Source organism: Castanea sativa, chromosome 4, assembly GCF_040712315.1.
Source record: "Castanea sativa cultivar Marrone di Chiusa Pesio chromosome 4, ASM4071231v1".
Classification (NCBI taxonomy): Eukaryota; Viridiplantae; Streptophyta; class Magnoliopsida; order Fagales; family Fagaceae; genus Castanea; species Castanea sativa.
The window spans coordinates 761,969-787,733 of record NC_134016.1 but is presented as its reverse complement, the minus strand read 5'-3'; the positions used below and the strand labels follow the sequence as shown (position 1 = coordinate 787,733).

Below are 25,765 nucleotides of genomic sequence, written 5' to 3'. Positions count from 1 at the left end.
TTGAGATGAGTTGCCTTTGCTTAATATATAGCTGTTTAAGCATTAAGGAAGTGTTATAAAATACGGAATTTGTTTTCCTCAATAAGCGAAAGACTTTGTCCATGCCTCACATAAATTACTGCCACCTTCCAGTACTTATAATTAGAAGTGCCACCTAAAAATTGTTTTGTGTTAACAAATACACTATTGCTTACCCACAACTGGACTTGTTCGTAGCATCTATCAGAATTATTGCTAAATTGACATCTGGACCACCTTATCTTCAAGTCACCGATTCAACAAGCCTCTCTAAGCTTACGATAAAGAGAAATTGTGCCTATAAAATCAAAAACGACAGAGAAACATATGGCTTACAAGCAGAAGAAGAGAGTCGAAAGTGAAAGCGAAGGAAAGAAACGTAAGACACACTAACACTGGGGCCAACCAACAATAAGAAGGGACATCACTTAAAACAAATGTGGAACCAACTAAAACGAGTATAACTATAAAGGGCACCCATTTCTATTCTCCAACTCTACTTTGAGGAATTATTGCTTCTACTCTTATCCTCTAACTCAAATCAAGAGAAGACTTAATTCCAACTATTTTGGCATCACTTCAGCTTTTGGTCCAAAACAAATTGTTCACATCCAGATATTTTCCCCCCCTGTTATGCTTTGCAAACTAAAAGATATGTTCTTGCCACTTCAGTTTAGTTCACTGTTACAATTTGGGATCATGTGAAACATGGCGTTCATAATCCAAGGAGAGAGAGAGAGAGAGAGAGCAAGAAATATATTGAACAGTGTTATATTGCAATGTCATTTCTTCACTCACATTTACCTATAGGTATTGGAGACTCCCCACTATTTTTTTTTTTCCCTTCCCCTTTCTACATTTAAATTTGAAAAAAAAAAAAGAAGTAAAAATCAATTCTCTGCATCATCCTTACTGAATTACATAAACAAACAGAAGAAAGTACTCAACTTATACTGCTAATTTGACCCAAACTACCCGGATTGACAGCCCTTGTAAAACCATGCCATCAACACCACACGAGAAGACAGTTTCCCACCCAAACATACACTTCGCAGGCACAAGAAAACCCCCATAATTAGTATTATGTAGAATACCCAGTTATTATGCAATATTCACAGCAACTGGCTTCCCCCGACCCATTGCAAATCCTCTTGTGCCATCTGGCATTCGTGGTCCAGGAGGCTGCTTGGCTATAGCTGGCTGCTCATTATTAACTGCATTGTTTGAAGGGGGAGTTCCCACATGATTTCCACGGTTATTGTGATGGTATTGACCCCTTCCACGTCCCTTGCCCCGGCCACGGTTACGACCTCTCCTCTGCCCTCCATCTTTCTCGTTGACATGCTGCTGCTCCTCTCCCTAATCCAAAGAATTAAAAATGAGAATGTTACAACAAAAAATTATTGTGTCAAAAGAAAAAAGAAACACAGATTAATATAAAATATAATTATCACATTACTTTCCAAATGTATATTATAAACAAGTCACTTCACGACTTATATAACATCTGCATCTGTGTCAGTGAAATGTAAAAGCCCTTGGAAAGGAGGACAATAGATAGGTTGGACAATGTGTTACTGTTGTATGTATAATGATGATTGATATATTTGCCTGTCAGGACATGAAAATATGCCCATTCCTAAATGGCAGTCGGAGAATAAGAAAATAGACCGCATCCCACCCATTTTGTTAAGGTGTGAGGCTACTAAAATCCCTGTATCTCATCTTTTCTCTAACAAATTATAGTAGGCAAGTACTAGTTCTGGGAAAAAAATAAAGATAAACATAATAAAACCCATATCTGTATTAACTAACAGAAGAAACTGAAAAAGAAAGGAAACTAGTGAGTAATGCAATAAACAAAATAGACTGCATTCCCTTAAAGGCTAAAGCTCTAGCTCCTTTCTGAAAAATATATTTTCCCAAAGCTAAAAACAAATAACCATCTCTATTCATGATGCTTTCAAAATTTATAATTTCTAAACAGCTTTCTGCCAATGCACTGGCACTTACTGTTTGTTCTTGTGGATGGGCATCAGACTGTTGGGGGGGATCCTCCAACTGTTTCTCACTTTGCTGCTGATCAGATGTAGAAGTATCGTCTTCCTCAATCACTTCCCCATCATGTCCCTTTTTTCCTCGCGCTGAAGAAGGTTTTGACTGAGAAGAGAAAATTTGCAAAGACACATCAATGGACTAATGCAGGCATTGGATGGACTAAAATTAGCAAAGAGGGCTCTCTATCAACCTTGACTTAGAATTGCATTCAACTAAAATAGCAACTGCAGAGAAACTACAGGAACTGTCCTGGTTTTAGGACCAACCAGATTGCACAACTAATGTAATTAATTTTTAAAAAAAGAACATGTGTGCACACATACTCACTCTCAGTGTTCACTTCCCCATACCTATTATTCGCACTAAATTATACATTTATTCTGGAAGTATTTATGTTGAGAAGGAAATGATTTTTGACACTGCCCTCCAATTTTTTGTATTTGTTTCTTACTTTTTCAGTAAGTAAACTTACTGAACACACTATTGCTGAATTGCAAACAAATCATGAGGAAGGAAAAAAGCTCAATATTTGGCAAATACCGTGCGTTTAAGCATTAAGCGGACCCTAAGGCCGCGCCTCCAATTCCCCTCCTCATTTAGCTCTGCAACCTGCAATAATAGTATTTACAGATAAATATATGCTAGAATGAGCACGGAAGAGAAATTGTGTCATGTAACAGAAAATTAAAGTACTTACTGCTTTCTCAGCCAGCTCAACAGATTCATACTCCACAAAAGCATGCCACTACATACGAAACAAAGGATTCAGATGTTAAGGCTTTCATATCCAATTGCTTCAATGTCATAAGTTTCCTCATAATCTAAAGTTTAAAAAGTCTATTATAAACTGGCATAGCTTCCTCTAAATAGTTTCTTTCGTTCAGCAATGGCAACCATGAATGGTTAGAGGAGACATGTTTATATGAGATCATAGGTGCATAGAGGAGGTTCTTTAAAAGCCCAATGAACCTGCAAATGATTGCATCATCTGCCAAATGCATTAAACTGTCAAATCAAACACATACCTAAAATCTGAATAATTTGGACAAGCATATTTAGTGAAAGGATAGCACCAAAAATTTGCCCCTAAAAAATATATAATTCAAACCAGTGAATTTGAAACTTGAAAAAGAACCTGCTTCTTATGATCAGCAAGTTCATGATGGGATAGCTAATTCGAGGTTGCTGGGCCTCCAGAATTAAGAAAGATGAGAATGAGAGAGAGACTAGAGAATAAGAGAGAAGCTTTTACTCGACAGTTCAATTCTTGCCTATTACAGTTGCTTATGCAGGCTATGTATGCTTGCTCAATATTACATTCCAAGAATCACTCACTAACTCTCCCTTTATTCCTAACTAACTAACAGATTTACTCAATTAAGCAAATGGCTTTATTCAATGCACATGGCTAATCAGTAACTGGTTACAACTATGATTAATTCCTATCACTTATCAAGTCCATACAACAACAGTCAAGTTGAGCTGGAGCCTGGATTATATAAAGCAATGCAGTAGTCATCAACTACTTAGTGTGTCCTAGCTCAGCTTAGGCAGCAGCCACCAACACCTCATGCTACAGACACCAAGACTTGGCATAGAGCACACCAGCAGCTCACCAAACTTAACTCAGTCTATGCCACACCACAGAAGCTACACTAGATGCCTTACAGAAGATATACACCAAGCTATCATGATGAGCAGTACACCCAAGCTAAATCACTGCATCTCTTAGCCAGAAGGACCTTAACAAAACTGCCACTCAAAACTAACTCCAAGTCTGCAGAGCCATACAGTGACAAGACACCACACAACTAATCACCAGACAAGCCTGCACCTCATGACACCAAACCAGAACACACAGCAAGCCCTTCCCATGGCAGGAGTACTACTAGACATATTGCCATACTGTTGTACTGTGCCCTTGAACTTTTGTTCTTTCCTATTATTTTCATGGAACTTGTAGCGATACGCATTAACATAACTTTTTTTTTAAGTGCAAAGAGAAGCGTAATCCTACCAAATGGGGTACACCGTACACCAAGGAGAACAAAATGGAAAGAGAAGATGTACAAAAGAAAATAACACCTGAAAAAGAAATCATCTAGGAAATCCATAGAGCTAAGAAAGGAAAAGTGGGTGTAAGATGAAGCAAGAGTGGTGATTAGTTGTAGTCAAAGCCAAAAACAGATATAATTTCTGACATAAAGAATTATTACCACCTTAAAGTTGATGAAGCATGATTTAAAACTTTCAAAAAAACTGCCAAAAAAAACTGCACCAAGGCAGAATGTCAACTTCCCTACTTACCTTGTTACTATAAAGCACACTATCAGCTTTTCCTGATCTAGATGCTGAAGAAGCCCCACCATTGGAGGGTTGAGGCTGACAAGTACGGATTGTCTTCACACTGCCAACGGACCACTCAACATGATTATTTTTTCTATACAGGCAAGGCATTGAGTTTGAAAATTTTCTATTAGAAATATCTTGGTACCTTCCCACAGCAGAAAAAACTTTCATAAGGTTTTGGTGGCAATGATCCTCAGGCAAGTTTTCAGCAACAACTATTCGAGACTGTGAATCAAAATGAGAATTAGAAAATAAGATGAAATAACAATAGTTCAGTTGTTGGGAACTTTAGAATTATCATTTCAAACAACAAAGATCTAGCTTGAATCTTACAAGACATTTTCAAGATAGATGATAACTTTGCATCGAAATACACACCATTATGCATAACATACCAGTTTTCTAAACAATCATTCTGATATGCTTGACTTAGAAGGAATAGAATAACATAATAAACAGGTCAGCCAATCATCTCTCATAACAAACAGTAAAATCAGAACCAACCAACAAACTAGTGGATAAACCTACTTGCAACTCCTCCATTTCTGACTCAGTTAAGATACGCTGGCGTCTAACTTTCTTTCCATCTTCACTAACTACCTGTAGAGCATCAACAAATTTTTTTATTACAAAGGTCAAAAAACAGATGTACATGGTTAACAAAGAAGATTATTTGAAGCTAGACTGTATGAAGACACTCACAAGCTTTGATGAGTTCCGCAAAACAGCTGCCAGCTGGGAATGACTACTTATAAGAGCCTTAATCTTCTTGAAAGATGCAACAACAGATATAGGCACTATATAACAACAGAAGTATAAGAAGGAATTTAAAATGTGACTCCAAAGTTGGATTCAAATAATTCATGAAAGAGAATATCAATACTACGCATTATTACTCTGTAATCAATAGCTTCACCAAAAGAGAAAGAAAAGAAGAAATGTGTATATGTTTGAGTGTCTAGGAGCATTTGCAAGTGCATAAAGATGCAGAAATTTCTATGAACAATTATTGTGAAAGAGAGCAGATCAAGCATGTCAGTGCTTTCGAACAAATAATTCTAACCATGTCATAGACATCTGAAACTAAAATAAAGTAGCAAATGATATTACCAAATCCTTCAGAATCTTTGCTGATGAACCTCATTAGATGATCAGTAGTAGCCAGGTTCAAATCACTGAAATAATACTCCACCTACATATCAATATGCCATACAGAAAGATTTTTTTGATAAGTAATAAAACTAGAAAGCGTATACAGGGAGAAAACAGAGAAAAAAATATGTGCCATACAGAAATATTAAAAGGCAACATCCAATCAAAGAGATGTTTAGATAGTAGGAAAAGTTAATAGCATAACATTTATCGAAATAACACAGCCATAAATAGGAAAATAAAGAAAAACAACCAAGGGAAAAATGGCCATTTGTAAGAAAATAGAAGCATCAGCTCAATAAGCATTTTTATTTTTTGATAACGTGGAACCTCATTAAGGCAAGGCCCTTTGGAACCTCAATAACGATTCTTATATAATCAAGCCAATGGAGACAAGTTTAGTTTTACTAATATAAATTTTCATAACCTGAGACTCAGACCAAATACATTTAAGTATAAAATTATTATCATTAAATCCCTCTCTTACACAACATCTCTAGCCAGGTTACCTTCCATGTCAAAACACAGAACCCCTCTACATTACTTGCAAAAGACACCAATGCAAGTCCAAAAGTATTATCTATTGCACCACTGTCTTCTCTCCCGACAGGTTGAAAAGAAAAAATACAAGCAAACAATGAAACAATGAAGCAAAAATAAATCTCTCTCATTATAGGACCAACATAACATTGCCAAACAGCCTTTAATCAAAGGAGCATCGATATTAGCATTAAACCTAAAATGCTCTTTATCAACAGGGTTGAAGACAACAAATGCACAAAACATTTGGTTTGAAGGAACTCCTGATATCTGCCATCAGATGAGAGTACATACCACTGAATTCCTCAGAAAGTAAAAACCACTGCAAGAGTACGGCAGTGGTCACTCTTGCAGTGCTTGCATGTGGGTGGAAACCTGTTGGGCTTGTTGGCTTTAAAAATTATGAGGTCCCCTCCCCCCCCCCCCCCCCTCTCTCTTTAAATGGAGGGGAAAAAAGAGAGACAGAGAGAACAAATAAAAATTTAATTTCATTCTGTTATCAATTTTGGTGATATTTCTTTCCATGCCCAACAACCACTTAAAGAAAATAAAATTTTCCTATTGATTAGAATAATGATAAATAAAAATATATATATTTCAGCTTGAGAGCCCTGCTTTATTATGGCAATATAGACAAGACTATAAACAATAATGTTATGGAGGCAGGAGGCATAGCTCTATTTGTATATTTAAAAAAAACACTATTCTGACAAATTTTCTCTTTTCTTAAGCCCATATATGTATTCATCCTATGTGCATGGGTTACGGCTCTTTCTCTTTTTAATAAATGCAATTTTTACTAATAAAAAAGAAGAAGGTAGGGGTTCAATGATTAGCCCAATGGTAATACTTCGTGGTGCTCTATGTCTCTGGTTTTAACCCCACAACACCCCTACCCCACTATCTACCTTTCAAATATATATACAAAGTAAAGACTTGCAAGAAAAATGAATTATACCACAACCCACAGAAAAGCAAAATATTATTTTGTTTTAGATGACTCCTCCACCAACCGTCATTGAATTGCAATAGTATGCGAGGCACTAATCTGAAAGTTGTTATAATAACATGGGCCAAAAAAAAAAAATTATAATAACAAATTTCAAATGTGGATATACATTCACCAATCACAATTGTAGAATTGATGAAGTTAAAGTGTGAGCAGCCCGCTATGATTCAAATCCATTTTTCATAATTTATAACTACAATGAACTAATTTGCTATCAAATTTTTAAAAAGTTTCATTAACAATTTCTGAGTTTTTCCTTCTTTTTTCCCTTTAATTTTCACATTATGTAACAACTTCAATCAGCACATACTAAATGCCTATGGATGAGATATCAACATATCTGCCAATTATCTTTTTTGATAATCCGATAGTTACAATGGGTATGGGGGGATTTGAACTCCGAATGTCTCCATTGGAAACATTAGGAGGTGCTAGTTATTCTCCCAGTTATCTTACTCAAACCTACATTCATTAACTGAATGTCAACTGTACACCCTCAGGTGACCTTTGCAAACCATCATAGTACATTCAATTAATATTCGCCTCTTGCCTTATTTTGTAACAGATACCAAATCTCACACATGTACCCTAATTTCCCTCTAAATCCAAGCAAATTGTTTTTTATTTTTATTTTTATAAGTAATAAGATATATTGATACCAAAAAGAAAGCACCCTAGAACACAAGGAGTGAACAAAGGGACAGCAAATCAAATACAAAAATTGCAAGAATCTAGGAAATCAATAAAAGAAGGGAATGATTGGTTTTGCAAAGCAAATAACCAATCCAATAAAGTTCTAAAAAAGAAAAGCTTGAGGTCTGGAATAGATCTCTCAATATCTTCAAAACAACGACTATTTCTCTCCCTCCAAAGACACCACATTAAACCATGAGGAATAATGGACCATATATAACCATTTCGATGACGACCAAAACTGCCTTGCCAACACCCTAACAGCCCCAAAACAGTATGCGGCATAATCCAAGATACTCCAAATAAACCCAAAACCATAGACCAAAGATCCATAACAACGGGACAGTGAAGGAAGAGATGGTCGACCGATTCACCATTACTCTTGCACATGTAGCACCAATCCAAAATCCACACCTTCCTTCTTCGTAAGTTATCAATCGTCAAGCATTTCCCTAAGACAGCAGTCCATACAAAGAATGCTACTCTAGAGGGAATCTTCTGCTTCCAAATACTTCTCCAAGGAAAACCGGAGATAGTAAGACCAGCTAAGATTCTATAATAATCTATCACCAAGAACCCCTTATCTTTGCTAGGAATCCAACACATCTTATCCTCACCAAACCCCCTTATTGAAGAACCGTATATGGTTTCCATGAAGCTTGACATAGCCTCTAATTCCCGAACATGCACACCCCTAAAGAAGCTCATATCCCAAAAAAGGGCCCCATTGGGGGATTTCATAATCTTAGCCACACTAACCTCATTCTTGCAAAATCTGAATAGGTCAGGGTAGCTAACTGCAAGAGGTGTCTCTCCACACCAATGGTCTTGCCAAAACTTCACCCTAGACCCATCACCAATATCATACCGAATATGGCGTGAGAAAGAGGGCCAACCCTGACTGATACTCTTCCATTAACCAACACCGTAAGGACCATTAACAGATCTAGTACGCCAGCCCCCCCCCCCCCCCCCACACGCCCATATTTCATCTCTATCACTTGTCTCCAAAGGGCATCCTTCTCAATCCCAAATCTCCATAACCACTTCCCAAGTAGAACTATATTGAAAAGACTTATCTTCCTAGTCCCTAATCCACCCGAAGAAATAGGAGCACATATAGAAGCCCATTTAACCAAATGAATTTTAGGTTCATCACCGAGACCGCCCCATAAGAAATTCCGCTGAAGTTTCTCAATTCGGTTAGCCACACTAGTAGGTATTGGAAATAGAGATAGAAAGTAAGTGGGTAAATTAGATACCTACTCGGAGGATGCTAATCAGCCTCCAGCTATTGAACCACTTGCTTTTTCTCTCCCTTCGGCTATGGCAGAACAGTCAGTTGTGGATGAGGAGAGGTTTGTGGGTGTAGATAATTCAGAGAGGCAAGTACCTTACTCAAGGTGGTTTCAAAGGAGATTCAATAATTTCGATAGTTTCCTTGGCACATCCCTTGAGGGCTTGGAAGATCAAGCAACAAAATTTTTATTGGCTATTGAAGCTGAATTAAAGCGAAGGGCTGAGGTAAACAAGATTAACATGTGGCTTTAAAAGCTCGGGGATGAAAGGTTTAAGAGAGCTAAAGGGGTTGTTCAGTTCTATTAATTATGGCTCTACCTTGGCTAGGCAAAGTGGTTCTAATAGGGACCGGGTTCTCTCTATGGCTCAATGAAATTGAAGTTACTTTCCCGGAATGTCAGAAGGCTGAATGTAATAGAAAAGAGGCTTCAGATTCATAACTTGTTGCGTTCCTGGAAGGCTGATATCGTGTGTTTGCAGGAGACCAAACTACAATGGATTACTATAGGTATTGTCCGGAGTATATGGAGTTGCCCATACGTAGATTGGCTATACCTGGATTCTGATGGTGCTTCTAGAGGTATTTTATTGATGTGGGATAGTCGGGTTGTGGAAAAGGTGGAGGAAGCGGTAGGGCATTTTTCGGTTTTATGCAAGTTTAAAAATGTTGGTGATCATTTTGAGTGGGCTTTTACTGGTGTTTATGGACCAAATTTAAACAATAGGCGCAGGTTGATGTGGGAGGAACTAACTGGCTGATCACTTGGTGGGATTTGTCATGGTGCTTAGGAGGTGACTTTAATATCATCCGTTTACCTTCAGAGCGGCTGGGGGCTGCTAGCTATTCTCGGGCTATGTATGGCTTCTCTAACTCTATCTCTCTTCATGGGTTGATGGATATTCCCTTGGCAGGGGGCCTTTACACCAGGTCCAATTCTTCATCAGCTTCTCGCCTAGATCGGTTTCTTTTCTCCCCTCTATTGGCAGAGAACTTCGCTTAGTTTTCCCAAAAAAGGATGTCTAGAGTTCTTTCAGACCATTTTCCAAGCAAATTGTTGATCTAAAAAAAGTTTCTTAAATGCCATGAAGATGACACTAACAACTTGCTGCCTACGAAAAGACACATCCTGGCTAAGTGGGGTTCCAAAGCAGTATTTACAGAAAACTAACTATTATTGGTCTTGACTTGATACTAAAGTTGTTGTTTTTTTGGAGGGGGGGGGAGAGATTTGAACTCTAGATGTCTCTTTTGGAAACACCAAGAAGTGCCTATCAATTGAGCAACAAGGCTCTTGGCATCAAATATTAATTGACTCTGACACTCTGTAAATAGAAATCAAGTCTCAACACCATTTTCTTTACAGTTCATGAGATACATGTATGTTAGATATTGATTGATGTCGACATTACAAAGCCAGTAAACAATACAATTTGATTGTCCATTGTGGACAGTTTTAGGTGCCAGAAGAATCCACGCTATTTACAAACTTCAAGAATAACGGAACCGATATCCAAGATTAATGGTAGAGCATCACTAAGCTTCCTCCCATAATACACCATTTTGTAAGACTATATATGTGCATCATTGCCTTAAATCTTGTAGCTAAACCAAGTTTGCACACGCACTGTATTTCTCATTTTAAATGTGACGATACAACAAAATCCAATGACTTAATGAGTTCTGTTATCCTATAAAACATTCTACGTTTGTGCTGTATCACCTTAAATCTTGTACCTAAACCAAGTTTTCACATGTGCTTTGTTAATCATTTTAAAATTGACTATACAACAAAATCCAAAGGGGTCTGAATTCCCCTATCCCATTTTGTAAAGCTTTCTCCACATTAAATCTAGTAGCCAAACCAAGTTTGCACACACGCTTTGATACGAAGAAGGTGTGGCAAAACTTTGTATATATATGTTGAATCACCCTAAAATCTTGTAGTTAAACCAAGTTAGCATATGAGCTTCATTCCGCATTTTAATTTGACTATGCCAAATCCAGTGGGGTCTAAAGTTGGCGATCCCATATCTTAAAACTTTCATGAACCACCTTAAATCTTGCACCATAAAATCTTTCCAGTCGGGATTCTGTTATCCCATGTTGGAAAACGTTCTACATAAATGCTGAATCGCCTCACATCTTGTAGCTAAACCAAGTTATCACACATGCTTCATTCCTCGCTTAAAATTTAACTATTCGACAAAATAAAAAAAAATCCAATTGGAACCTGAGAATGCTGTGGAAATACCCCAAATCCCCTTCATCTTTTAGAGTCTCTCCATCAACATATACCAGTGTTGAGTAGCTGGTAGAAGCACATTTCACCACTATTTAACAACTACATAGTATCTGAACTCATGAAAATACACTAGAATCAAAATTCAACCAAATTTGAACCCATTCTTATAGTATGTACATTAATCAATACAAAATCGAAATGAAATTAATTAATTAATTAAGAACGAAATTGAAAATAAATATATATAAAAAAAAAATGAGGAATAAGCTTCACACCTGATTCAAAATCTTCTGAGTAGCCTCCTCGGAGATCTTGTTTTTCGCGGAGGACGAAGAAGCGGCAGCAACGACATGATCAGACTCCACCGGAGCTTGATTTTGCACTTGCGCCCCAACCTCTTGCTCTCTAAACCCTCCGCCACCGCCGCCTCCGCCTCCGCCGTAGTACTGCTGATGATGATGATGAGGATGAGGATGAGGATGCGGATGCGGATGATGCGGGTGATGAGGATGGTACTGAACCGGAACATGATGAGGATGCTGAACGGGGATCACGTGAGGAGGAACAGCCACGTGACCCTGGATCGCCGCCGCAACGTGGAACGGAGGCGGCGGCGGAGGCGGAGGAAACGAGTGCATAGGCGGCGGCGGAGGCGGAGGAGGAGGAACAACAGAAGAAGCAGCAGAAGCAGCAGCAGCAGCGAGTCGCGGTGTTTGCTGCTGAGTCGGAACGAACTCGGGAGCCTGCGCGTTGAGCCTGCTAAACGAAACGTTTCGCGATAACGAAGACGACGAAGATGGAGGTGGTGGATCGGGTTTGGAAGGATCCGAGAGGTTAGGGGGAGAAGGAGATGGATCTGGAGAGGAATCTTCTTGGGCCATTTGGGTAGAAAAAGGTTTGAGGGGGGGGTTTAGATATATATATATATAGATAGAGATAGATGTGGGGGGTGTTTATTTTTGGCCCTGTAAAAAGGGGCGGAAGAGAGAGTCTGGGGGAAGACAGTGGAGAAAGGGGTTCTCGGGATTTCAGGGATGGGTTGGGACTCAACTATTTATAGACGTCATAGATTGATACATTCATACTTCATACAATCGCCCACTGATATGAATTTTTTTTTTTTTTTAATGTTATGTGGGCCCATTGTTACTTATTACACTTACTACTTGTACTACTCTCCAAGTGGAGCTACTATTTATTTTTTTAGTCTCTTATTTTTAGTCTATAGTGTATACTCCACTTCTTGCTATCCCACCTTCCTATTGTGTTTCTCTTTCTCATTAGGAATTAGATGATTTGATGGACCAAGCCCAGCCCATATCCATTGAAAGAAGAGGTTTGAAGCAAGCAAAATGACCCATTGTTCCCTAATGGGAGCCGATGAAAGATATCCCATCGGGCAATATCAACCAAGGGTGTCTAGCAAACCCATGAGAAGTATACGAGAAACCTCGAGATGTAACTTCTAAATTAGGCAACTATTAACTCCGCATTAATTAGGTGTTTTCCCTTGACACAAGTCATATTTAAATAGGGAGAAGAGATATCTGATGAGACAAGTATCTTCTAACTTTCATCATAACAGTCTATTACTATGACTATAAATAAGCCAAGTTGAGTATTAAAAATTCAAGCGTATTCATTTAATTTTATCTTGAGCTCATCATCAAACAAGATTATATGTTTAATCTTGGTTCATTTACTTATCGAGCAAGCTCAAGATTGTTTATGAGCTACTTGATTAGCTTATTATTTTTCTACATATAGTCAAATCATGACTAAAACGTTATACCTCTTCACAAGTCTATAAATTTTTACTACAAATGAATAATTATTTATGTTATGAATAAACTACAAATAATAATTTTATATCATATGAACCAGTAATTTTAAATTGAAGCTCACATTTTACCCTCCAAACCCACTTTGTGATGGATTTGCTTATCTCTCTCTCTCATCAACTTTGGTTTGGTTTTTTTTTTCCTCCCTCTATTAAGGATTTATATGATGTGGATTTGGTCATGGGAGTTCTAGGAGGGAAGGTAGTGGATTTTTTTAAGCCCAATGCTTGCATTGCCAGTTCCAATCTAAGGAAATAGAGCTCAATATCTTTTCTTTTTTACTAGAAACAATCTTCAAGGATTTTTTTTATTTTTTTTTATTTTAGCAAACGCCTACTTTTTGGAATTTTTTTTTCTTTGAATTCATGGACTTCAAACTGACATTTTTTTTTGGAACCAGCTCTCTCTCGTTCAACCATTTTAATTATTAAGATAATGATAATGTAATTATTAAGAAAATTGGGAAATGATGATATCTAATACACTAGTTGAAGGTCATCCTTTAACTTGGGAGACTAAAATATTATTTTTTTTCATGGATTAAGTTTTTCAATGAAAAAAAATATATGAATAAAAGCTTATTGGAGAAAAGTTGTCACGGTCTAAACCACATCTTATTGGAGATCCCATGAGAGCCATAAGTCTCTCAGATTTTATTTATTGCAAAAGGGAAGGTAAAAGCATATAGTTTTGTCAATTTTTGAGAAGTAAGGAAGGTTTATATAGAATTGGAAACAAGAGGATATACCTCAAGAGAGGTTAACAATACAGGGTTGGTAAAATACAGACACCATTATATAAACCATTCTACTGCAGGAGCTCACTCAAGCAGGGGCCCGACAGGCAGACAAGCACTTCAAACATGGATGATCGCAAGTATTACCTAGTTTGGTTTTTTAGCTTGCTTTTTCACTTTGTAGTTTGTACCTCAAAAACAAAAACCAAAAAGATAAAAGTGATGATGATTGATGACCTAACCAATCCAATAATTTGCTCCCATTCAATGAATCATCAAGGAGTAGAAAACTATGGTATGTGTTACCTCGTGCTACAAAAATCATCCAAAGAGGTGTGCTCGGGCATATGTTGGCGTAGCAGTAGGCAACTGTAAATAAGTATATAATATGCAATGCAATTCCAAAACTTTGACATCTATCTATTGTCAATTCTTTCCAAATTTACATAAGTGATAAGACATAGGAACAAACGTTAAAAATCATGATCTACTACATGAAAAATGTCCAATCTTTACACAAGATGTTCCGTAAATAAAATCATAGTTATGAACATCACATAAGGGGGGTAAAGTGAAGAAAGCTAAATGTACGTTCCCTCCCCCAAACAAACAAAAAAAAGGCACTTCAAATCCAAAAGGAATATTAAAGGGGGAAAAAAAAAAGAAAGAAAGAAAGATCATGCATGACAAGTTCAAATTGCGCAGCAAGTGTGGACCGTAGATAATAACACAAGATTCTAGACATAAGGTGCAGTGAAAGGACTTGTGCTAAGAGAAAGATTACATGATATATTTGTTGCTCAGATTTCCTCCCAAGGTGCTATGACATATAATCATAGGAATATACATCTTATATCTCACTTCCAAAATGAACAGAACATGGTTGGTCTCTAACACAGATGCGATGATCAACCCCGTCTTCACTGATCATCTTGTCAAAGAGGAGCTTTTGTTGCTTATTTTGACCTTTTCAATTCAAATTTCTTCTTAATAGCCTCCCAAAAGGCAGGTATTGCAATATCATCAGGAACTTCCTTAAAAGACGGGAGATAATTTACATCCACAATGACATGATCACAAGTGCCTTCCTGAATCTAAAATTTCCACACAACAAAGAAGATTACTTTTATGGCAAGCAACAGACAAGTTTGCCTTAAGTAGCAAGATACACACACACACACACACACACATATATATGTGTATTTATGTATGTATGTATGTATGTATATATATCCATCACATGCTTGGAACATATCTTAAGAATGGAATACTGGTTAAAATATCATACTTATATATCATTATTAAGTGAAATCTCAAGTGAATGGTTAACCTATCAAACATACATCTAAAATAATACATAATTCACTTTTGTTTATTCCAACTAGATCTGGTTGATGCAGGTTGGGTTTTTTTTTCTTTAAATAGTAATTTGGTTGGTGCAAAAAATACGAAGGAAAGAGACCCATCGGCCATCAGAGAGCTAAGTCTAGGAAGCCAAACTCACCTATTTGAAAGGCCAAGGTATTCACAACAATCACATGTAAAGCTTCTCCATAGATTGTAAGCCACCTTCTTATCTACTACTTTTTCCTTTTCCTTGTTTTTTAAAATATATATATTGATTAGCTTTTGACTAGCTTTTAAAGATTTCATGGATTGTTCAAACATAAGTTAAGGCAATTTTAGTTTCCCTCAAAAGTATATAAATTGCTTATAGACAACTTTTAAATTACACAAGATAAATCCTGCTAAATTAACCAATATGCAAGAATGGATACAAGAAAACTCAACGACATGTCAGTCAAGATGGAAAACAGTGTCTGAGATGACCAGCTTTCAACTAGGAGATTTTTGAGGAAGTTAAGAAAATTTAAGGATTCCAGTTTTGGATTGTATTGTGAAGGATTGGTCATCATTACTAATTATGCAAACATTTAGTTTTTAAGTTGTGTGTTAATCTACATGGTTCAGCAATAAAGAAAATCAATTGTAACATATTCATGGAAAACACAATCATCATAAGGAGAAATGAGTGCAAACTACTGTAGAATATGTATTCAAGAAAACTCGACTTGGCTACTTACAACAACATCAAAGCCAAAGATGGTAAGATCAAGCACTCCCCTAAGCCAATTTGCTGCGTCTGTAACCAGATCAAGATCAACACAACTATTAGTGGCCTTGGAACAATTATCATTGTCATAATTCTGGTTTTCTTTGGCAGTGGGAAGAGATTTTAAACTGCAGAGAGAAACGATCAAATCATGGGTTATCAAATATATGCTCTTGAACATATATCATCAAAGCAAAGACCAAAAGAAAAGGGGTTTTTTATAGGTAGGCAAAACTCATACACCCACATAGCTCAATTGGCACTTACATCTCCCATAATAATTGGTTGGAAGGTGAGGTCATGGGTTCAAGACCCACAGGGTGCATTTGAAACTTACCAATAAATAATTAATCTTAAAATTAAATAAATAAAAAAAAACACCCTCACACACCCACGTGAGTAAAACCACCACCCCACCCTCACCCATCATCTACAGGAAATGCCAATTGGTCCAAAAAAACATTATCAAAAAGGAAGAAGCAAAACAGAAGCAATAAACACATACCTGTCAAAGACTAGAGGTTTGAGTCCATTACTTTCAGATAATTTCATCAAGATATTAGCATTTGGTGTAGACTTCTTAACTGCATAGAAAACTTTTTCCCCCAAGACATAAAATTTGTACAAAGTAGATGAATGATCCACATATTCCTGCAGTTCCAATAACTTCAAAGTCACATTCCAAAGGAGTAATCCATTATACCCGAGAATCAACATAACCCTGCCATCTAAGATATTAACCCACACATGCACACCCTTGACAGACACTCACTTCAAAAACTATGTCACATATAGTTGGAGTTAATCCAGTTTCCAACTTTCCATATTGAATTTTTTTTAAGAGAGAAATTCGAGAGTACTAATTCTACAATAAGGATAACAGAAGTACAACAAAGTCTTCATAATGAAAGTTGTTTCTTGCTCACCTGCACAACAGCTGGAAGAGGAACACTCAAGTCCTTAAAATCTTCATTTCTGAATATGATTGCCTGTTTATATAAAACATAAGCTATTTAATTCAAATAATGAAAAAAAAATTTCAGATCATTATAGCTTAACATAATAGACCTAGGACAATTTCTAAATAAGGAACAGTCAAAAAAAATGTTTTAGAATGACTGGGCAAGCTGAAGAGATGAGCTACAAAGTCGCTTGGATGCTTGCATAGAAATCATCAAAACCAATTAACAACTTTGAACCAGCAATACAGGAACTTGAATGGTGATTTACTTTTAAAATGACTTTAGTCACATTAAGTGCCCAACAAGAAGTATAAAGGCAGATCACTTGTCGGTAATGCATGCCAATTAGAATTCAAGCAAAACAACAAAAGCATCATTTACTGTATATTTTCATGGTCAAGATGAAACCCTCTTTAATTTTGTTAAGTGGTTGCTTGAAAAGGGTAGAGAACGAAAAAGAGTTTTTACGTTTAATAATTCAGTTTCAAGAGACTGAACATTCAACTGGCATGAGGTTAGAACAACAAAAGCTATAAGATTTTCTTCATCGATTTGAATAAATGTAACACTTTTCTGTTCAAAAAAATTGTTTTCAAATTGCCACCATATATTTTCATGGTAAAGATGAAACCCAAAAAAGAATAAAAATTAAATGGTGACATTATATCTGCATTAAACGTCAATGCCCATATTTGTGCCCTCGCCAAATATATTTTTTAAGAAATGTCAATTTGTTCAAAAATTCAGAAAATTAATAGATAATGTGCAGCAAATACATGAAGTTTTGTAATACTATACTGCTTACTTCTTTCAGCCTTTTTTGATAATGCAAGGAACCTTTCTAAAGAAAAGCCCTTTGGAATTGTCTCTAGCTAGTAAAACCTACAGGCAACTAATTGCACCCGTCATAACCAGTTGCCGTGTAATACTATACTGCTTTACTGAAGCATACATGATGCTTTGTAATACCATATAGAATGGTATGGACTCGTCTCTAGCCAGTCCATACTGCTTTACTTTGGCTTTACCTCATCTCTCCTTAATATGTCTATCAATTTCAGTCATTTGTACCTTCTAGAAATATGAAAGTCCAAGGTAATTGGCCTAGATAAACGGTGGCTTCTTCTTCTTCCTCTTCATATGAGTGATAAAGGGAATTTGAAATTTTAATTAATAATACATAAATCCAGAATGAAACTAGATAAAGTCAGTACCATCTTGTGAGCATTAGCTACACCACATGCAACTTGAGGCTTCACTATACTTGGAAGAGATAATTTAGCTTCAGACATCCTTTGCAGCAAATCAGGTTCTTTGAAACTATCAACCTGCATATAAAAGATCCAGACTTACTAAATTTGGGGAGAAATTTGATCAATTTTAAAATGGATCACTATTCCAACTTAAACCTTAAGTTGAGTTTCGTTAAACATGATCAGAATTACTTTAAACATTCAAATCACCCAAGGATTAAATAATTGAGATTTATCTTTGTGTATAGCAACTAAAACAGATACATCCCAATCAATCATTCCCTCAAAAGAATACCATGGTTGAATTGAAAGGAAAAAAAAACTTGATACAGCAATACCATAACCAAAAAACCATCAAGACATAAGACCTTTAGAAAATGGGGGCCCCTGATTGTAGAGTGGCCTTCAGTTTTGAGATCCTCCAAGCGAAGTAATATTTCTTGAATTTCCAGCCGATCTAGCACAGGGTAGATGTTGTTAAATGAATCAATCACACAGCAATCAGGGTGATCCTCCAAATATCTGTGCAAGAACAAGTTTTTTATTAAATAAAACTTAAAGAATGTTCATTATTTTTGTTGTGACTTCCGGATAGAATAAATAAATACAAAGAGACATGTAAAAACAAACTACTGATTATGTTATCAGCTAAAATCAGAAAAAAAATTTCCTCAATTTTATTTTAATCAAATATCAAAGATTTCCTCAATTATCAGAATTTCTAATAAAATGCCCCTTCAATTTCTAATAAAATGCCCATGTCTAATTGCCTACAGAAACACTGCAGCATAAAAAAAATTTATAAAAAATAAAAACTCAAAAATAACCTATGGATGTACAAATCATTACAAGATTATCACTTGTCAATACCTGCTTACATACGTATACTGTAAATTTACATGCAGATATATGTGTAGGAATTTTTAGTTTTTAACACTAAAATTAACTACATTGATTCAATTTATAGAATGAGAATTTTCATTATAACAAATTACAGGGAAAAATGTTTCGAATATTTATAGTTCAAAAAATAAGTGAGTTTTCCACGCATTTTGGATGCATTTCGATGAGTCTGATGAATATATGGACTTACAAATTATCACTGTATTTTTATTGGGTTCATTAACAAGGCGAGCATTTGACTTTGGCCAAGACCAAAGCTTGACAAGATTCATGTTGGCATATTCACAAAACAATTCCACCCAAAAAAAAATAAATGATAGAGATTCATGTGAGGCTAAACATAAAACTGGCATTGGCACGTTCATTTTTTCCCCGATTACCCAGTTCATACCAGATCGTGAAACATATAGTTTTATGGACCTGAAAAGTCACCTTTGTAAGTCCTGCATGCCACTGGTGTAAACTATTCTGTTAGAGAAGTTTGTACGGCTCTTCAATTCAATGGACATAATTTCATCAGTTGCTTTATGGAGAACTACGTCAACCTCTTGCAATTGAGGTGATAAAGGAAGCTCAAAGGTGAGGGGCATGAACATCAATCCATTCTGAGTAGGATACAAAGGAAATGCACCCCTCTGTAAAAACCAGGACAACTTATAAGTTTCTAATTGCATGAATCAAACAGTACAACTAGAAAACTAAAATTTATCATGAGTATAACTGCATACATGACCAACCAAAGTGCCAGTAACATTCATTAAATCAAATCAAACAAGATCCCTTAGGCCAAAAGCCATGTGGTCAGATGATAATGCATTCCGATGCAACATATTTCTTACAACTATTGAATCTAATACTTTCCTTTCAAGGAAAAAAAAGCAATGGACTGGAGTCAAAACCACTTTGAAGCATACAATTCCACATACCAAATTCTGTTTATTTACAATATCACCTTAACATGACACTTGATCAGGGACATTTGCAATATTGTGTTAACTTCATGTATGTATAGGTATCATATGAGGGGGAAAAAAACTCACAAAGTTTTAATTCTTGCTTTTTTCCCCCACTAAAAATACCTACATTTATTCATATAGGGCTCACCTTAGCAAAATCTTCTTCACGAGAAGATTTCATAACATATCCAACAGTCGCAACACTGTTACCAGTTGCCTGCTTGCAATGCAAAACATATAAATAAATAAATAAGAGTCATGAATATGTGCAACAAGAGAAGGTACCCAAAGGTGTACTTACTATAAAAAAATAAGGTAGTCACGCGTGAATGATAAGGTAAGTTCATAAGCTGCATAATAATGCAATTTGTAGCAATCAAATTCTGAAGTTATTTTTTTTATAAGCAAAACAAGTATATTCAAGAATAATGAAGTAAAAGATGTTCAATTGACTCCCCATTATTTTTGCACATGCAACACCAATTAACAAGCATAATACTTCATTTCTGAAGATTGTCTAAAATCTAAATTTTACCCAGGGTAAGCAACTTTACCCAAGGCACCTTAGTACCCATACGCTTCTCCACGGGAATTGCACTTAGATAGACCCTCTCAGAGTATCATAATTCAAATGAATTTAAAAAGTTCCATATTAAATCAACCTCTGTACTAACTGTTCCTATTCTTGACGAGACAAAAATTAGAATACAACAAATTAAAGAGATTGCCCATTGACTCTAGTTCCCAGTCCTGTAACAACTAAGAAAACTGAGGATTCCAACACAAATACTTCTGTCATCTTCAAAGACCAATAAGAAGCCATTGAAGCTTCCTTATCCACTTCCGATCTCAACAAAAAAATCTGGAAAGAGGTCTTTTTAAGAGGAAAATCCCCACACCGTAGGTCATACCAAAATGAACATGAGAACCATACCCCGCTAGGAAATTCAGATGATTGAAAAGGAGTTTTGCCCTGCTCTAATAATCTCCCAAAAGCTCACCGCTGATCACCTCCATGGTCCAATAAGGCTTTATTAAAAGTACTCAATTTACGGATCCTCAAACCTCCCTCCTTTAATGAAGAACATTTTTTACCCAATCTACTAAATAAAACTTAGACTTATCACCCTTCTCTCCTTACAAGAAGTATCTTTGGACAATAATATAAAGCTAAGGTAGCCCCAAGACATTTATAATAACAAAAACCTACACCCTTCAAGAACAATGATATAAAAACCTATTCTTAAAAAATCTAGACCTATCTGTTTCTCCAAGTTATTTTTAAACATTAAAACTAAAAATTTATAAATAAACAAATAAGATCTTCCACAACTGGAACAGTGATATAGGGACAAAAGTTACTTTTGAAACCTTTCTATTTATGTGGCATATGGTTGAAGGCAACTCTTCTAGCTTGTTGATAAAAATCATGATTGAGTTCTCACATGCACTGCCACCTTCAGTAACTGTAAAAAAATGACCAAATAGACTAAGCTACTAGTTTAACTTTAATTGGTTATGCAGTCAAGAGAGCCTATCAAATTCCGGCCAAGTAAAAAGCACATATGAGTAGCAAGATGAATATGAAAGACAGAAAATGACTAGGCTCAAAACATAATTATGCCTAAAAATAGCACCCTATGCAGTATGATCACAGAAGAGGGAAGTGCACACCTGCTGCTGATTCTTGACCAAGAGATCCTGCAACAGAACATCAAGCCAATTAGATGTTTGCAGTTTTCTTTCTGGTTGACATAAGAATTTATAGGTCACTGTCATCCCATCAAGATAACTGATTTCCAGAATAGGACACTCCTGTACCATTGTCATTTGTAGCTATCAAGGCCACTGCAGTCTCTAACCCAATTTATACATCCATCATAAAACCAAAAACTTCTCCTAAATCACATTTTTTTTCTAAATAAGATCCCAAAGATCTCACACCAAGGTAATCATAATTAACTAGATGGTTGTATAGATTCTTTTATGTTAGACAAAGCTCTAGACACATTCCAAAGAGAGCTCAGCTCAATATTCATTTTGAGACACCTAAAGTAGTATAAAAAGATAATACTTTCCAGAAAATCCAGTCTTATACTCTTATATATCCCAAGCCAAACAAAACTCTGAGGCTTTCATCATTGGGGAAAAATAGGTTTTGTGGAACTCACTGAGAACAACGATCAGCCAACCGCAATTGCTTAGTTTAGGAAAGAATTCCTTCTTCTTGTCAGAAACTACGTACAAAATACTGCCTCCAGTGTCCCCCCAAGCTAGCATAATCTCATTTTTAGCATCATCTACAGAAGATTCATTCAAGATAAAACAATCAAACGAGTAAAGGGTTGCCAGCCTTTTCAGAAGACTCACCTATAACAAGAAAAGACAAATACGTTAACAGCTTTTCCATCAGGATTAAAGAAATGCTGTAAAAACCACTCCAAATTTCAGTAGTGTCTTGAACCAGTACAAGGACATCCCAAGTAATTAGCAGCTTAATACTTAACGCTAACAAAATGGAATAAAATTTGTAACCAAATAAATAACGATACTTATGAAATCCGGAACAGAGTTCAACATGTGATTCAAAATAAAAATTAAAAAAAAAAATCTTGAACAATGATAAGATTAGAAACTCACTTTTGATTGTGTTATGGATCTCAAATAAATGAGAATGACAATAAATTTACATTATATTGATATATTTATATCTATCAGAAAAAAAGTTCAATGTTATATGAGTAGCACAAGAAAAACTACCTTATCATCTGAGAGCCCCACGTCACAAGAAATCCCCTGCACAAATAAGGCAAAGCATGCTGGTCAATAGGACTTAATACTTTTAGAAATGCATGGCATATAAGACATCCATTTCTTAGAGAGTAAATTTTCTATGTTATCCTCTCTAAGTCAAGGATTCAAAACAAAATCTTATGAGGAAAAGAACACAGTTTAAGTTGCTTTAATGGCAGGAAAAACACATGAAAAGATTTAGACTTTCCCCTTTATTGATCTACTATTTTTCTTTTAAGAATAAAAAAATGTTTATACTAAATTTTTATTAATTCGAAATCAAAGAAAAAAGAAATCATCAATAGCATTTATAAAAACTTATCAAAAGAGTATATTATTCCACAAAATGAGAGATAATCACGGCCAGCAGAAAATTTAGACAATTTATTATGAATGGGTTAACTACAAAGGATCCATGGCCAACCCCAAATTTTGGAACTAAGTCTGGGTGGTGGTGGGGGTGGTGGTTGTTGTTATTGTAAGCATGCAAGCAATAAAACACTTATAATTAATTCATGAGGATAATCAGAACCATTTGATTGACAAAATAAAAGATACCCAGAACACAATTTTTAGTTATAAATACATAAAGATTGAGTAACTGACCATAAAAAAAGTTTGTACACCTCAAATCAAAGAAAACCCAGAACGGTTGTAATAATATATTGGGCAAAGAACAGTGAAGTTGAAGAAGAGAGAGAGAGAGAGAGAAATACCGTAGGGATTTTGGAATGGCGGAGCTTGCGGAGAAGAGAGTCAGCAACGGGTTGCAAGGATGGGTTTTCATGTTGAGGAGAGTTAGATGCTAACAGTAATGACTCGTCCAATATCACTCCTCCTACTGCAACACCCATCTCTCTGTCGCTCTCTCTGTGTATGTGTTTGTGTTTTGGTTTTGTTGCAGAGAAAGAGAAATGAACAAACAGAAGGAAAAGGTAATGCTAAAGAGGGAATCAACCGCAGGTTTCTCTTTTCTGAAAGCTTTTTCAAGTTTGAAGTTGAAGCTTTGCACAGGCAAAAATGCAATTTTCGTACCTATTTTTTTTACCAATTCTTATTTTGATCTTAAAACTAATTTTGTTACTAATTTCATCCTCAAAAAAAGAAAATTATTTTTAAAATAGTCCTTGCCGTCAACCAAACAAAAAAAAATCTTACGTGTCTAACAGAATGTTTTACTTGCTAACATAGCACTGACGTAACCATTAAAATATTATTAAAAAAAATTATTTAGTATTTTTTAAATACCACGTCAGTATTTTAATTTTTTTAAAAGCCATGTCAGAAAATTTAAACAAAAAATAAATTAATTTTTTTTTAAAAAGCCTTAAATCTAATTTAATTTAATTTTTTTTTTTCTTTTCATTACTTTTTCGTAAGAATATAACAATTTGTTCTTCCCAACTCAAGAAACAAACCTAGCAACCAAATCCAATCTTCATCAATGCTAGGAAAACAAGAAAAAAATTATAAAATTCCTATTCCAAATTCATATTAATCATGAACACACAAGAACAACAAACCCAGAATATTCAATCTCAAGAAAAAAATAATAGAAACCCAAAATATTCCAAAATTTGTACACAAATTCTTCCACAAAAATCAATTATACATTCAACCAAAAATTATTATCCTAATACAATATTTCTCATGGTGGTAATGTTGTAGTGAGATAACAATGGGTAGAGAGAGGGATTAATTAATGCTTTGAGGTTGGTGACTAAGAAAATTTGATGTTGAGTTAGGTAACTTGGGTTCCTGGGGTTGGGATTGGGGTTTGGTGCAGAGGATTGTGATCAAAAAATTTAAAATTTCAGTTTAAATCTGATGAGGAATGAAGAAAAATTATATTACTCCAAGACCGTCTATAGTCATCCACACCAACAGCCGTCCAGAAGAAGTCACCAAGACGAGGCTAACGCCCATGGTCGTCCATAGGCGAAAACACACCCACAACACTCGTTCTAGGAAAAAGCTATCATCCTTGTCCTGAAAGGGTTCGTCCACAAGAGGACCCCTGGGCGAGACCTTTACACTTGGAATTACTGACAACATTTCACCACTCTACAACCTATGCATAACTTCCAGTGACCGTTGTATTAGAAAATATAACTCCTAAACGGTTGTGGAAGTTATCCCTGAACCCTCGCACCTCCTCAAATCCAGGGGAGATTACAATCCCAATAACTGTTCCTAGGATACTATATAAACACCCATTTAGACCAGAAAAATGTATGTTTTTACTTCTCCCAAAAAGTTGGAACTCCAAAAATATAGAGAGGAAACTAACTTTGCCATCGGAGGGTTCTTGACCGGCGACCCCGGTCACCTTTAATCGCTTTTCTTTATTTTTCAGGCCATCGAGAGAACAAGTGGTCCTTTCAAGTCCGAAATATCCAGCCTACTGATTTTCTTTGCATCATCAGTTGACGCCGTCTGTGGAAACTCTATTCACTGTTCTTTTCATTCGACTATCTGTTTTTGTTGTCAACGATTAGCATTTTCTAGACAAAATGTTGAATGGTTCGAACAAGAGCAAGGGCTACCAGCCCAGGCCACCAGGAGAGTAGGGATGCTTCTAGTAATCCCCTTCACGATCGCAGGTCAGCGCCTGTCATGCAACCGCCTTCTATTCAACATATACAATCCATGGTTGCCGCTATGGCAGATTTGACCTGTCAGAATCAGGAGTTGAATAGGGAGATCAACCTTAGGAGGCAGTACCAAGATAGGCACACGGAGGGACGAGCCTAGAGTCAAGAAGGTGGAGGAGAAAATGTCGAGTCCGAAAATCAAACAAGGGGTACTGCTTCAAGAAGAGTGCCACACTTGGAAAGAGAGATGGAC

General features: G+C 36.1%; 2 protein-coding genes across 6 annotated transcripts; both read right to left on the bottom strand.

Moving 5' to 3' along the window:
* Positions 1–763: 763 nt before the first annotated feature.
* Positions 764–12,391, bottom strand: LOC142631319 (la-related protein 6B). The gene is made up of 10 exons (XM_075805467.1): positions 11,637–12,391; positions 5,536–5,617; positions 5,128–5,222; positions 4,954–5,025; positions 4,571–4,650; positions 4,384–4,483; positions 2,774–2,821; positions 2,617–2,685; positions 2,032–2,178; positions 764–1,377 (listed from the first exon to the last, which is right to left on the bottom strand). Exons 1-10 carry the CDS (start codon positions 12,240–12,242, stop codon positions 1,120–1,122), a joined length of 1,557 nt encoding a protein of 518 aa, XP_075661582.1. The 5' UTR covers positions 12,243–12,391; the 3' UTR covers positions 764–1,119.
* A 2,015-nt stretch (positions 12,392–14,406) lies between these two features.
* On the bottom strand, positions 14,407–23,919 carry LOC142631934 (inositol 1,3,4-trisphosphate 5/6-kinase 4). 5 transcript variants are annotated; one of them, XM_075806295.1, is made up of 13 exons: positions 23,635–23,915; positions 22,886–22,921; positions 22,297–22,495; positions 21,800–21,826; positions 21,488–21,591; positions 20,274–20,342; positions 19,602–19,804; positions 18,635–18,788; positions 18,228–18,341; positions 16,978–17,040; positions 16,557–16,702; positions 16,023–16,179; positions 14,407–15,032 (listed from the first exon to the last, which is right to left on the bottom strand). In XM_075806295.1, exons 1-13 carry the CDS (start codon positions 23,770–23,772, stop codon positions 14,895–14,897), a joined length of 1,548 nt encoding a protein of 515 aa, XP_075662410.1. In that variant the 5' UTR covers positions 23,773–23,915; the 3' UTR covers positions 14,407–14,894. The 5 variants fall into 5 exon arrangements, with proteins under 5 accessions (XP_075662410.1, XP_075662411.1, XP_075662412.1 ...); XM_075806296.1 differs by having other exon boundaries at positions 21,497–21,591; positions 23,635–23,914; XM_075806297.1 differs by having other exon boundaries at positions 22,297–22,425; positions 23,635–23,694.
* Between the last annotated feature and the right edge of the window lie 1,846 nt (positions 23,920–25,765).